At 41.8% G+C, this 12,679-nt stretch overlaps 1 protein-coding gene across 1 annotated transcript in view; it reads right to left on the bottom strand.

The window, feature by feature from the left end:
* Window positions 1-141: 141 nt before the first annotated feature.
* The window catches only part of LOC308309537 (1-acyl-sn-glycerol-3-phosphate acyltransferase alpha-like), a 28,825-nt gene continuing 16,287 nt past the window's right edge, over window positions 142-12,679 (bottom strand). The window contains exons 3-6 of the mRNA XM_080755430.1: window positions 9,019-9,194; window positions 7,188-7,283; window positions 4,604-4,676; window positions 142-4,235 (exon numbers count right to left, since the gene is read on the bottom strand). Of these exons, the coding sequence (XP_080611556.1) occupies window positions 4,057-4,235; window positions 4,604-4,676; window positions 7,188-7,283; window positions 9,019-9,194 (524 nt within the window). The 3' untranslated portion in view covers window positions 142-4,056. The remainder of the gene's footprint in view (window positions 4,236-4,603; window positions 4,677-7,187; window positions 7,284-9,018; window positions 9,195-12,679) is intronic.

Here is a 12,679-nt window from a genome sequence, read left to right as displayed (position 1 = left end):
AAATACTATGCAGGGGAAATAAAAGCAGGCCAAGGATAGAACACTGTGGGGCTCCTCCGGTCAACAACATATTGGGTTTAAGGTGTTTTAATAGCTTTGGTGAAAATCACATTTTTTTTTATACAAATACACCATCTAAACTCAACATGAAAAGTGCTTTATTTAGAATGTGAACACTTTTGAATCTTTTTTTTTCTCCCCTCTCCAATATCTTTTAAATATAATTTAGTCAACGGTCAGATCAACCAGCAAGGTTGTCGCTGAGCCCGTTAGCCATCAGTCATTTTCTGTTCATGAGACAAAGCTTACAAACCAGGAAATTGTATTTTACAAAATAACTTAAAAATGTAAAAAGAAAACAAGAGAGAGAGAGAGAGCGAGAGAGAGAAAAGAAAAGAGGGTCCAACAACTGCAAAGAAATGTTGACGGTTTACATTTTGGAAGAAAACCAACTTTTAGCAACAATGGTGAACATTCAAATCTCGTGGAACAATAAAAAAAGAAAAAAGCAGTTTATGTAGAATATACTTATAAATATGTTAAAGAAAAGAGAAAAAAATCACAGAAGTTGATTATTTGCTATTAACTGAGGCATATCCCTCCAATACACGGTGGTGTGCTGGCTTTGAACAAAAAATAAACCCGGTAGGAGCAGTTGGTATCCCCAAAATAAAAATAAATGTTATGTCTCCCTGGGACACAACGGATGAACAAGCTTGTGAGCTTGAAGATCAGCCATTTTCACTATACTTCTTAACCCATTTTGGGGCGGGAACCCCTTTTGATGTTAGCATCATGTCATGCTTTAGCTATTGAAAAATAGCAGATCTACAAGCTCATAGCTACGAGCTTGTAGGTGTGCTATTTTTGAAAAAATCAAAGAACCACCGACATCGAAACATAGCTTTTACAGAAAACCGTCAGGATTTAGAAGATATTTTTTTAATCTGATCTCAGGTCAGAATGGGTTAAAATTAAAAGTTAGATTTGGGGGTGGGGCGGGGTGTTGCAAATCTTTTGAAATAATATATTAAAAATAAATGTAGGAATCAAACAAACAAAATAAAGGGATATTTACTTGCGACCCACAAATGGGTCCCAACTCCCCACTGACGCCCCGAGGAGCACAGCGGCGATAAATAAAAACACTCTATGAAGAGCATGTTATACAGGCCTCTGTTTCTGTGCACATCAAATCAATCTAGGGGTGGATTTTTACATCTAAATGTTTCGAATATAAATACATTTCCATATACTTGATATCAGCTGTATGCAAGACAACATCCCACAGGAATACAATAAAATAGTTTTTATCCCATTAGTACACAAATATCCTGAATGTTGAAATACATTCTTAAGATGGTGCTGGGGGGGGGGGGGGGGGGGGGCTGCAAACCAATGCATCTTTGCAAACTTAAATATAAAGGCAGTGAGCGAAATAAAACGTCCCAGAGGCAAATTAAACAGATGCTGCATTTTTTCACGAATACATTTTCACTCATACCAGGTTAAATGTCATTGTCGATACATATTACAAAATATAAATCCTCTCATAAGTGTAATAGACTAACAGTCCAAAGTGACATGAAAAGCCAACTCAAATATAGGGACACAGCCTCCAGAATGAGTCAGTTATTAACCTAAAAAGAATAATGTTAAAATAAGAATATAGCAAATAAATGCCACGACTGGAAATAAATTTACATTTAAATTGAAATGTATTTGTATTTGTAAGCTGTTCTGTAATATAATTCCCTTCTCATTTAACGCAATTTAACAAGAGTATTTACGATGCCTCTGATAAGCTACTGTACTGAATTAGTAATCAGATACTTTTCAGGTTCATCGGAAACAGAAGAAAATAAACCAGCCGGATTGTTCGCGATCTAAAGCCCTGAACACACCAGACTCGACCAGAGGGTCTCCATGAAACTCCTTTAAACATGAAACTCCTCGCGACTCCTTGCAACCATTATTCCCAATGGCATGTTGCAAGAAGTTGCATTGGTGTGGTTTGTTTTGTTGCATCGGTGTGGTTTTGGCTTAATACACATAATTGCTCGTCTTGCTACCACCCACGTCTTCAAAGCGCAAAAAAAAAAATCAACTTTTGTTTATCAATGAAAACTGTAAACCTAAAAGGCGATTTATACTTATTTGCACGCCGGCGTCTTGAACCCGGAAACAGCCGATCCGCAACGAGGCCATAACGATGAGACACGGCGCACAACCACGTGTAAACCCGGTATAACTGACCTCATCACGACATAATAGTGGCTTATATGAAGATCCCCCCCCTCCAAAAAAATAAAAAAGAGGCAAAAAATAACACTTTGACATGACATGGCACAACAGGTACTGTAGCTCGCACTTTGGAACACGGAAACGATGGACATTGCACTTTATGAAATTACCTTTGACACGTCTTGAGAAGTTTCACATGGAGTTGCTTCTGAGGTGCGAAATGTGTAACCAAAACCACATTGTTTTTGTTTTTTTAAACATCAAATCAAGTCCGTTGGATGAAGAAATAAATATAGCGCACAAAGAAAAAACAAATATAGAGAACACAGCAAGAAGACACTTTCTCAATGTACCATGCAAGATTATTTCTCTTCCGTTAGAAAGTATATAAGACAAAGCAAATGAAAGAATGTATGTACAAACAATGCACATTGAATATTCATCAGTCAAACTAATTCAGTAAAGATCTGCGTTGTTGAGGTTACCTTAAATCCTTTTGCGTCGTTTTGGCGTCACGTACTGTAAATGTCATTGAGTTATTGGTCAGTGAGTTGAAAAGCCCAAAAATATGGATACAGTTGACTTCACGGAGACATATATGTAAAGACATCCCTGGTTCACCTGGTCAACCTCTCAACCTGGTCACCCTCTCAACGTCTCAACTCCAAGCCTTCACACTTCTCCTGGAGAGCCAGCTCCTCTTGTCTTTCACAAAATAACTCGGCAAGAGACTGGATTGCAGAAAGAGAGAGAAAGGAAAGGAGGGGCATTCTTATTTGGAATACATGATGAGATAAGGGGTACAGGCTTTAGATCGACAGTCATTAGATCGATAACCTATACCTCAAAACCCTAACCTGACCATAAACCGCAAGCACGGGAACAGCGCATGTTCCGAGTGCTAGTCCGACCGCTGTTCCCGCATGTCGGACTAGTAATGCTCCGTCGGAATTACTGTCGGATCTCCAGATACGAGGATAACATCAGAGGAACACAGGAAATAACCAAAGATTCACCATTCAATAGAAGCAGAACAGAGGGGGAAAAAAACACCCACGGTTCACAAACATAAAAAAGGACAATAAAAAAAGGAAAGGAAAACTTAAGGCAAAACGAATATACATGATGAGTGTCCAATTAAGACAATTATAAAGACGGCCTTTGACCAACTTTCAATCTGGTGTCCCTATTTTGTTTTGTTTTTTTAAGTTTCTCAAAAAAATAATCGAAAACAAAATAGCACAAATAGCAGATCTACAAGCTCTCGATGTGTATTGTAGATCGGCTACTTCCGTTATTTCTCAAAATAGGGGCTTAAAGCGGATTAAAGCCAGACATCAAACGAACAAAACCAACCAAGACAACGGAAGACAGAGAACTACCCCCCCCCTCCCCTCCCCCCCAAAAGGCATGCATTGATGAACGCGCGTCCGTCCTGTCGGAACCGGGCCGTCCGTCACTCCGCTCACTGGCGTGTCGTTGGAAGCCGAGGAGGAGGAGGAGGATCCCTCTTCGGGACACCGTGCGGATCGGGACGCGTCCCGGAGACAAAACGGACCCACGCTGTATAGAGGCAGATTTGGGGGGAACCAGGACTTTCAAATTAGAACCACCAAAGTTGAGATATAGCTTGACATGATATGACCGTCGGGTGTCATGTTGTTTCCTGGCCAGGTTGATTATAGGAACAAACGGGGGCGGGGAGAGAGAGAGAGATAGTGTGTGTGTGTGTGTGTGTGTGGGGGGGTGACGTGTGAGGGGGTGGGATGGGGGGTTGAGGAGAACATGGGGAGCGAGGTCGGTGGTTATTGTTCAATGGCACGTGGTGGGGCCGTTGCTCTGGGGCACGGCGTCGTTGGGCACGGGGAGGTTGGAGACCTCCAGGAAGTTGGCGCGCATCACCTCGAAGGCTTTGTCGGAGAGGGACGCCACGTCGTCCGACGTCATCCCCTTCGTGTCGATCTTTGGAAGAACCCGAACCCCGATGGTTCCTGTTGAGGTGGGAAAAATAAAAAACCTGATCAGTTTGCACATTTGCCCACATTTTGGACGGGAAGCCCTTTTGTCTTTTGCAGAATCAAGCAATAACTAGTATCCACTTTAGAATACCTACCTTAATACTGATTTAGGAATAACTTATAAATGATGAGAGCTGGCCTGGGCCATGGCTTAATGGTCCAGGCACCGTGGCTGGTAATCCAGTCTGGCAGTGTGCCGCGGGTTCGTCTCCCCCCCCCCCCCCCCATCTCTCTCCCCATTTCATGTCAGCCTACTGTCTGTCCCTCCATAAAAAATATAAAATAAAGCCACAAAAAAAAAAACATTAAAAAGAAAAATGATGAGAGCTGATTCCAAGTACCTGATTTAAACTGCTTTTCTTTCCGTAGGTAGAAGCTGCTGTACGACGAGAACACAATAGGTATGATGGGTACCTGGAGGCGGGAGCACAGACGCATGGAAAACAACGGTTAACACAAAAATAAGAAAAAACTGAACTAGAGTGAATTTACAGGAATTATGAAATCAACCGTGATATTAACCCATTTTGGGGCGGGAACCCCTTTTGGTGTTAGCATTACCTATACTTTAGCTATTGAAAAACAGCAGATCTACAAGCTTGTAGGTCTGCTGTTTTTGAAAAATCGAAGAACGACTGACATAGAAACATAGCTTTTTCAGAAAACTGTCAGGATGTAGAAGACATTTTTAGAATCTGATCTCAGGTCAAAATGGGTTAATTAGAGCAACGAAGTCTGACGTAATTTACAAATCCTACCTGTTTTTTTTCTTCATTTTGAATTCCCATAAACCATATCGCGACTGTTTTCCAAAAAATATACAAATGATCCCGGCGGTCGTTCTGAATGTAGCTGTTCTTGTGCACGTAAATAGAATATAAATATATTGTATAGGAACAATATCAGCATCACATCGCCGCGTATTCGTGCTCATTCGAATCATCACCGAATGTCCGAAAGGTGGAACTCGGCGTTGCAAAAGAATTATAGCCCACCAACCAACTATGATAGAATGGAAAATAATTGGTCAACATTTTACTTTCCCCTCACTTATGACATATTCTGTTGGACAATATACAATATATGACAACCTTTCACATGATCAGCTGCTTTCTGCGAGCACAAAATGTGCACAAAACAGTCGAGAACAAACTTACGCCTGAAAAGAACTAAAAATGTGCGTGGGGAAAATGGCGGACCGGCGACTAAAGGCTCATACATAGTCTGGATTTTCAGTGGTTAGGTGACCACCCAACTACAACATGACGTCACGAGCCGCGGTGAAGAGCAAACCACCGCTCCAGCCCTTCTCTGTTTTTACTCACCACCGCTCAACGTTATTTCAGCTCCGGTGGTCACCTCACCACCGAAAATCCAGACTATGAATAGGCCTTAACACTTCCGGTTCAAGTGAGGACACAGCAGAATAAGGACCCATAATGTTCCAGTGCTCCTAATAGAGAGACAGGGGCCCCAAGTGGCCCTTCATACCGGTGAAGCCAAACATGGCGCCCACTGGGGGCTGTCCCGTTTCCACTGAATACACAACGGACAGGCAGGGCTATGCTGGGCACAGGGACATTTTTTGACAAGTTATCTCAGCTGAACGAGGCTGAAATAATGTAGCCTCGAAAATAGGAGACCAAAACGGAGAATATAATTCATCCAAAAAATATCTTAAACAGCAATACTCTTTTTGGGGTCCCGTTAAGTGTCTTATGTCAGTATATACCACAGTTCTAATAGAACTCTAGGATTTGTGCTAATAGGGAGCAGCAGGTATTCATTTTTGTGGTTCCTCGCTGATGCCAAACAAAAACCCACTGCTTCTGCCTAGGGGAGACCTCCTTGTGCTTTAGATTAGAGCCACGGTTTGATTGAAAAATTACTTTTGTTTACTCCATTACTTTAATTCATACCACTTGCATGATCTTAAATGGATGCTACAAGTTAAACTATTAAAGAACTATTAAAGAAGACCACCCAAAATATACATAAACAAGTCAAAACACTTTCTATATGAAAAGTCTATGATCCAGTACCTGTAGTTTTTCCATAAACTCCTGTCTTAAACCCTATATATGTTGTTAACTGGAGCGCCACATGGCTCTACACATAGCCCCCCATACAATTATACCCCCACACCAAATCTCTCTCTCTCTAAAAAAAAAAAGGGTCATGCAAATACCTACTTTTGATGTTTTTTTCCCCCCACTAGCATGACATTCCCAGAATACAGTCGATAGAGTTCATGTGGTTAAAAAAAAGGCTCTCTTTTATGCCACAAAAACCCTGCCTTTCCTGATTAGAATGGCAGAGCCTGCAAAAATAACCAGTCATGAAATCAGTTGTATGTGATGTTGGCTCCCTCAGGGCCATGTCAAAGAAGAGAACAACTCCAGAGGGTCATGTGCAGCGGGAGCAGGGAATAATGGTCTGACCGTACCAATGCTATCAATTCAACCCAGCCCTCTATAGACTTTAGCATCAGTGGAGAACATATTGTTAGTTCATAAACTGCTTAGTCTTTTAGGTGTATTGTTGCTAGCTCCCTCGTGTGTCTAAAAACTGCACAACACAGGAAAAATTGACCACTCTACTAGAGTGGTCATTTTTGCCTGTGTTGTGCAGTTTTCAAACCACAAGAAAAAGCATAAGGGCCCTTGAATAAACCCACAGGGTCAGCGACCTTTTGTGGCATGTGTATAATGTGTTAATAGACGACATGTCTCACTGGCATGCCCAATAAGAGAATTCACCTCTTTGTTCTCAGACCGTTCCTTTGGTGGATTAAAAACTAAATGCCAAGGAGGAGAAAACTACTTGCGGCCACAAATAAAACATGCACACGCAGGCACGCGCACGCACGCACACACACACAAACACAGGGTGCAATAAAGAGGGATTAAAGCAGAGTTAACCAACTTGTGCCTGCACCGCCAGGTGGAACGCCCCCTTCTTGAATGGCAGCAGGTCTCCTCTCTGGTTGCGGGTTCCCTCTGGAAAGACCCAGAGCCGGATCTGTGGAGCACAATTTGGTCCGAATTTAGACTGACTGAGGAAATGGGAGACAGAGGGAGAGAGATGGGGAGTGACATGCAGCAACGGTGGTCGGGATCGGGATTTGAACCTGCGACACTCTGTCAGGCTTGCTTTGCACGACTAAATCTACAGTTGATTTAGTCGAACAAAATGTATTTTGGCGGGCCTTGATGCCGTCGTAATGACAGGTTTTTTGTTTTTTCACTTGCTGAAAATAGACGATCTACAGCGTTGTTTGCTTGTAGATCGTGTATTTTCAGCATTCTACTAATTGTAAAATGACTTATACTGGATCTCTTGTCCACTAGTCCCTTCCTAACATTTTAGTTTAGTTTTTATTTGTTGACGAAATTGTCAGTATATTTAGTCTTAGTTTTAGTCGTCATAGCTTAGTTTTCATTTAGTTTCCATGTAGTTTCCGTCATTGAAAAAAAGGTAGTGGACGAACATTTTTCGTCTTGGTTTTAGTCGACGAAATCAACACTGCCCGGACCACCACCACCAGGCCGACGTCATCTTTTAGGGGGTTCTGTGCACCAGTGGGTCTCAACCTTTTAGGGGGTTCTGTGCACCAGTGGGTCTCAACCTTTTAGGGGGTTCTGTGCACCAGTGGGTCTCAACCTTTTAGGGGGTTCTGTGCACCAGTGGGTCTCAACCTTTTAGGGGGTTCTGTGCACCAGTGGGTCTCAACCTTTTAGGGGGTTCTGTGCACCAGTGGGTCTCAACCTTTTAGGGGGTTCTGTGCACCAGTGGGTCTCAACCTTTTAGGGGGTTCTGTGCACCAGTGGGTCTCAACCTTTTAGGGGGTTCTGTGCACCAGTGGGTATCAACCTTTTAGGGGGTTCTGTGCACCAGTGGGTATCAACCTTTTCAAGCTGCTACACCCCAAAATAATCATCATTGTTTGTGCGGAGGCATTCGGTTCCACAGATTAACTATTGTTGGAAAGAGCCGATCTACGAGCTCATACTGTAACATCTCTGGTAGATTAGCCTTTTTTTTGTAGATCAGTTATTTCTTTATATTATTTGCAGTTTGGCCAATGTTTCACCAGTTTATATAGTATACCAGTAGTTTGATTACTCTTGATTAGGGAAGTGCCGATGAGACATTTTGTCCGATATCAATATCCAATATAATTAAATGCCGTTATGGCCCCGATTACTATACTGATATTACCAATGTCGATATGATCTCATTCTGTGTTAAAAATAAATAAATAAATTGTCCATTCTGAAAAATACACGCAACATGGTGTCTGCACTGCAGGCTTAGGCAAGTCAGATTGAACTTTAATACCTTAGCTTGTTCTGTTCAAGCTTGTTTATCTGTAAAGACAATCGAACCGATGAATGAATCGGTCCGATTGATTAATCAGAAAATCTATGTGAATACAAGCAGATTAAAATCATGAATCATGAAATCATGAATCATGAAGGTTGTTTCAAAGATGCAAATATAAGGATGTCCTGAAACGGCTGAAAGAGGAAATAGATTGACGGAAAGAGGAAACACATTCACAGAGATTAACCACTTCATCTTATTTCAAAGTTTGACATTAACGTTTTGTTTCGCCGCATATCGAGCTTCCAGATCTGCTACTTTTGATACTTTGTGTTTGACGCTGTAGTCAAGTATAGGGTATTGAATTAAAAAGATTATACAAAAATGCAAATAAACTTTCTGCCCGATCATGGCATCATGGCAGGTTTACCTGGTCGTCCAGCATGGTTTTGGCGGCTCCGGCCATCACAGTCTTGGCGTCGTTGGTCTTCTTGCGGTTGATGAAGACGATGCCTCCCAGCCAGCAGATGATGCCCACGGTGCCCGCGTAGATCAGCTCCTTCTTGGCGATCATGGTACAGCGGTCCGGAAGCATCTCCATCAAGCCTGACCAAACACAACACGTCATCCATCAAGCAGTGATTCTATAAAACCTCTTCCCCGTCTCAATATAATAATATATTGCCAGTGGTTCTCAAACGTTTCATGTCAAGGGTCCTCAACTCCATAGGTATTTAGCCTCGGACTCCCATGTCAAAAGATTTTGTGACGTGCCGTGAGCTTGTAGATCAGCTATTTTTGGCAAATATTAGGCAAAGTATAAAAGAATGTGGTTTAAAAAAGTGATTTTCAAGTGATTCAAGGATTCCTTGAGAATGAGGATGCATTAGGCCACGGACCTCCATTTGATAAAATTCATTTTATCATTCGTACCTCCGTCAGTGCTCAGTGTACAAAATAATAATTTATTTAAACAACTTATTTATGTGAATTCCAGGCTAGTCCAAATCTACAGTACATAAGTAACACTTTAGAGCAAGGATTCTACATTAACATTGCTTTTGAATTATATGCCCTAGTGGACACAGAAACAATGCAAGTAGGAAAGAGGTTAAACATTTCCCAATGGTTTGCCAGTGTCACACATGAACACATGAATGTAGCTATGTGTAATGTAAACTGTACCAGCCGACCCAGATGAACTTTGGCCATGCAATTCTTATCTCCACCACACAGTCTTATCAATGTCATCGGGAGGTCTGGTGATGTGCTGCTGGCTTTGGTCTCGCCGCAAAGCAGGTGCCTATGGGCTATAGTTCCAAACATTGGAACTGTCCCATTGGGATAGAATGAGCACTTCCGCATTCCATTGTTACAATGGGAGTCAACGCTAAAGTGTCGCCACTCTCTTACTAGATTACTCTCCGAAAGGCCACACGTCGAGATGAATCCAACACAACGCTACACAATGATAGTACTAGATTACTCTGAAAGGCCACACGTCGAGATGAATCCAACACAACACTACACAATGATAGTACTAGATTACTCTGAGAGGCCACACGTCGAGATGAATCCAACACAACACTACACAATGATAGTACTAGATTACTCTGAAAGGCCACACGTCGAGATGAATCCAACACAACACTACACAATGATAGTACTAGATTACTCTGAGAGGCCACACGTCGAGATGAATCCAACACAACACTACACAATGATAGTACTAGATTACTCTGAAAGGCCACACGTCGAGATGAATCCAACACAACGCTACACAATGATAGTACTAGATTACTCTGAAAGGCCACACGTCGAGATGAATCCAACACAACACTACACAATGATAGTACTAGATTACTCTGAAAGGCCACACGTCGAGATGAATCCAACACAACACTACACAATGATAGTACTAGATTACTCTGAGAGGCCACACGTCGAGATGAATCCAACACAACACTACACAATGATAGTACTAGATTACTCTGAGAGGCCACACGTCGAGATGAATCCAACACAACACTACACAATGATAGTACTAGATTACTCTGAGAGGCCACACGTCGAGATGAATCCAACACAACACTACACAATGATAGTACTAGATTACTCTGAGAGGCCACACGTCGAGATTAATCCAACACACAATGATAGTGCTGTCAAACAAGTCTATGAAGCGCTCTATTAATCTCTGAAAAGGTTTAATCTGCAACACATGTAGTGGGGGTTCCGGCTTCATCTCTCCCTCAGTTAGGGGGTCATTTTTGGCCTGAATAAACGTTGAAGACCCCCGCATTAGACCATTGAAATGAAACTTGAAACATACAGTACTGTAGGGCTGAATTATGTTAAAAAACGGCTTCACGGCTTTTTGTTTGTTTTGTTTTTTTACAGCTGTATTGTATCACTCTGGTGTATTCAGAGTTTAGAATTAAAAGGTGTACTTTAACTTGTCACAATGTCATGTCAACTTTTAAATGACCCTTGACGTTGACAAAGACGTTGGCTGCCAAGTTATTTGTGTCCAAAGCTGACACCCCAAACTACATAGTGCTGCAACCCGTTCACTTTCACTGTTTTATTTTGGTCTTCAGTTCATGTACATAATGAAACAGTATATACATAAAGATACATTTATATGACCAAAAAAGGTGTAGGCTGAATAATAATAATTAGCTTATTTTGCCTACCCTCACCAACTACAAATACTATATGACACCTGATATGCAGGTGTATATATGTACATATACATATAATATGTAATGTCACAATATGAAATACAAGATCATAAGATCATTCAGCACGGGAACCCCTTTTGGTGTTTTAAGCATTATGTTACAGTGTCGGACAAATCGTGAAAATGTGGCACAAATCTTTGAATATATATTCTTTCACTACAAAAGTTTTTAACTCAAATCTCCCTGGAACAACATATTTTGAGATGGGGGTCCGCGGCAAATTACAGATAATTCTGGGGGTCGTTGAGTGATTGAGTCAAGTACCACTAACATAGAAACATAGGCTCTCACACACAGCAGTATCAGGGCCTCAGAAAGACCGCAGACTGACAGGATGTGCCAGCCACACCTCACTGTGTGTGTGTGTGTGTGTGTGTCTCATCGGAAATAACAGATGAGACACAGACATCTGTCTCTCGTGTCCTGTTGTGCATTCTTACAGTCGATGCACCTGGCAGCAGAGAAATCTGTTCCGTTGGGCTTAGTAAACAAAAGTTGCGCAGGGCTGAAATGACAAACTAACTGACACATTTAATAACTTCATAAACATTAGTGGAAATAACTAATCTAAAACTGTCGCACCATGACACGTTTTGAGCTTGTAGATCTGCCATTTTCACAATTGTTTTACATGTTTGAATGTTTTCAACATGGATATGATCGTGACGCTTATATAAAAAAAACAGTAGGGCAAATGACAAACTGTTAACATTTTCTCAAACATTAACTAGAAAAAGTGCCCCTCGGGGCACAGGTCTCCACCAGGCCAGGTCAGGTTGTGGCCTCCTGGTGGCGCTATAATAGGCCAATGTGAAAAGGGTGCCATTGCTTCTTAGGCCTTGGATGGCAATTGGATGATTTTAAGCATTTTGTTCCAAAAATGTGTTCCACCTGTTGTTGGCGCTATAACAGGCCAATGTGAAAAGGGTGGGATATATTCCTCAGCCTAGTAGGAAAGTCTGTGAAAGATTTCACGTAAATTGCACACTGCATTCATGATTTGAGGCTTTTTGTTCCGAACGGGCCAATCCTGCAAACTTTGAAAGCCAATGTTAGCCAATTAGAATGGAATATGAAATATCGGACAGATCCGTCTTGAACACATGACTATAGAGAGTGTGTAACGATTTGCAGGATTTTTGGACAGAATCTGGAGGAGTAATATTTTTTTTAAAAAATGGCCACCTGGTGGTGCGATAACAGGCCGTTCTGGAAAGTTTGTGGCAGAGGTTCATCGTTGGCATCCAGGGAGTGTGTGCGCAAAATTTGGCATCGACCGGGTTAACGGTGCCGGAGATTAGCTGTACACAGATGGATGGATGGACGCACACACAGACGGAGTGCAAA

The sequence above is a fragment of the Protomyctophum bolini genome, assembly GCF_963924005.1.
Source record: "Protomyctophum bolini genome assembly, chromosome: 22".
Taxonomy (NCBI): domain Eukaryota; kingdom Metazoa; phylum Chordata; class Actinopteri; order Myctophiformes; family Myctophidae; genus Protomyctophum; species Protomyctophum bolini.
The sequence above is the reverse complement of the archived record's forward strand: the minus strand, read 5'-3'. Positions and strand labels throughout refer to the sequence as shown.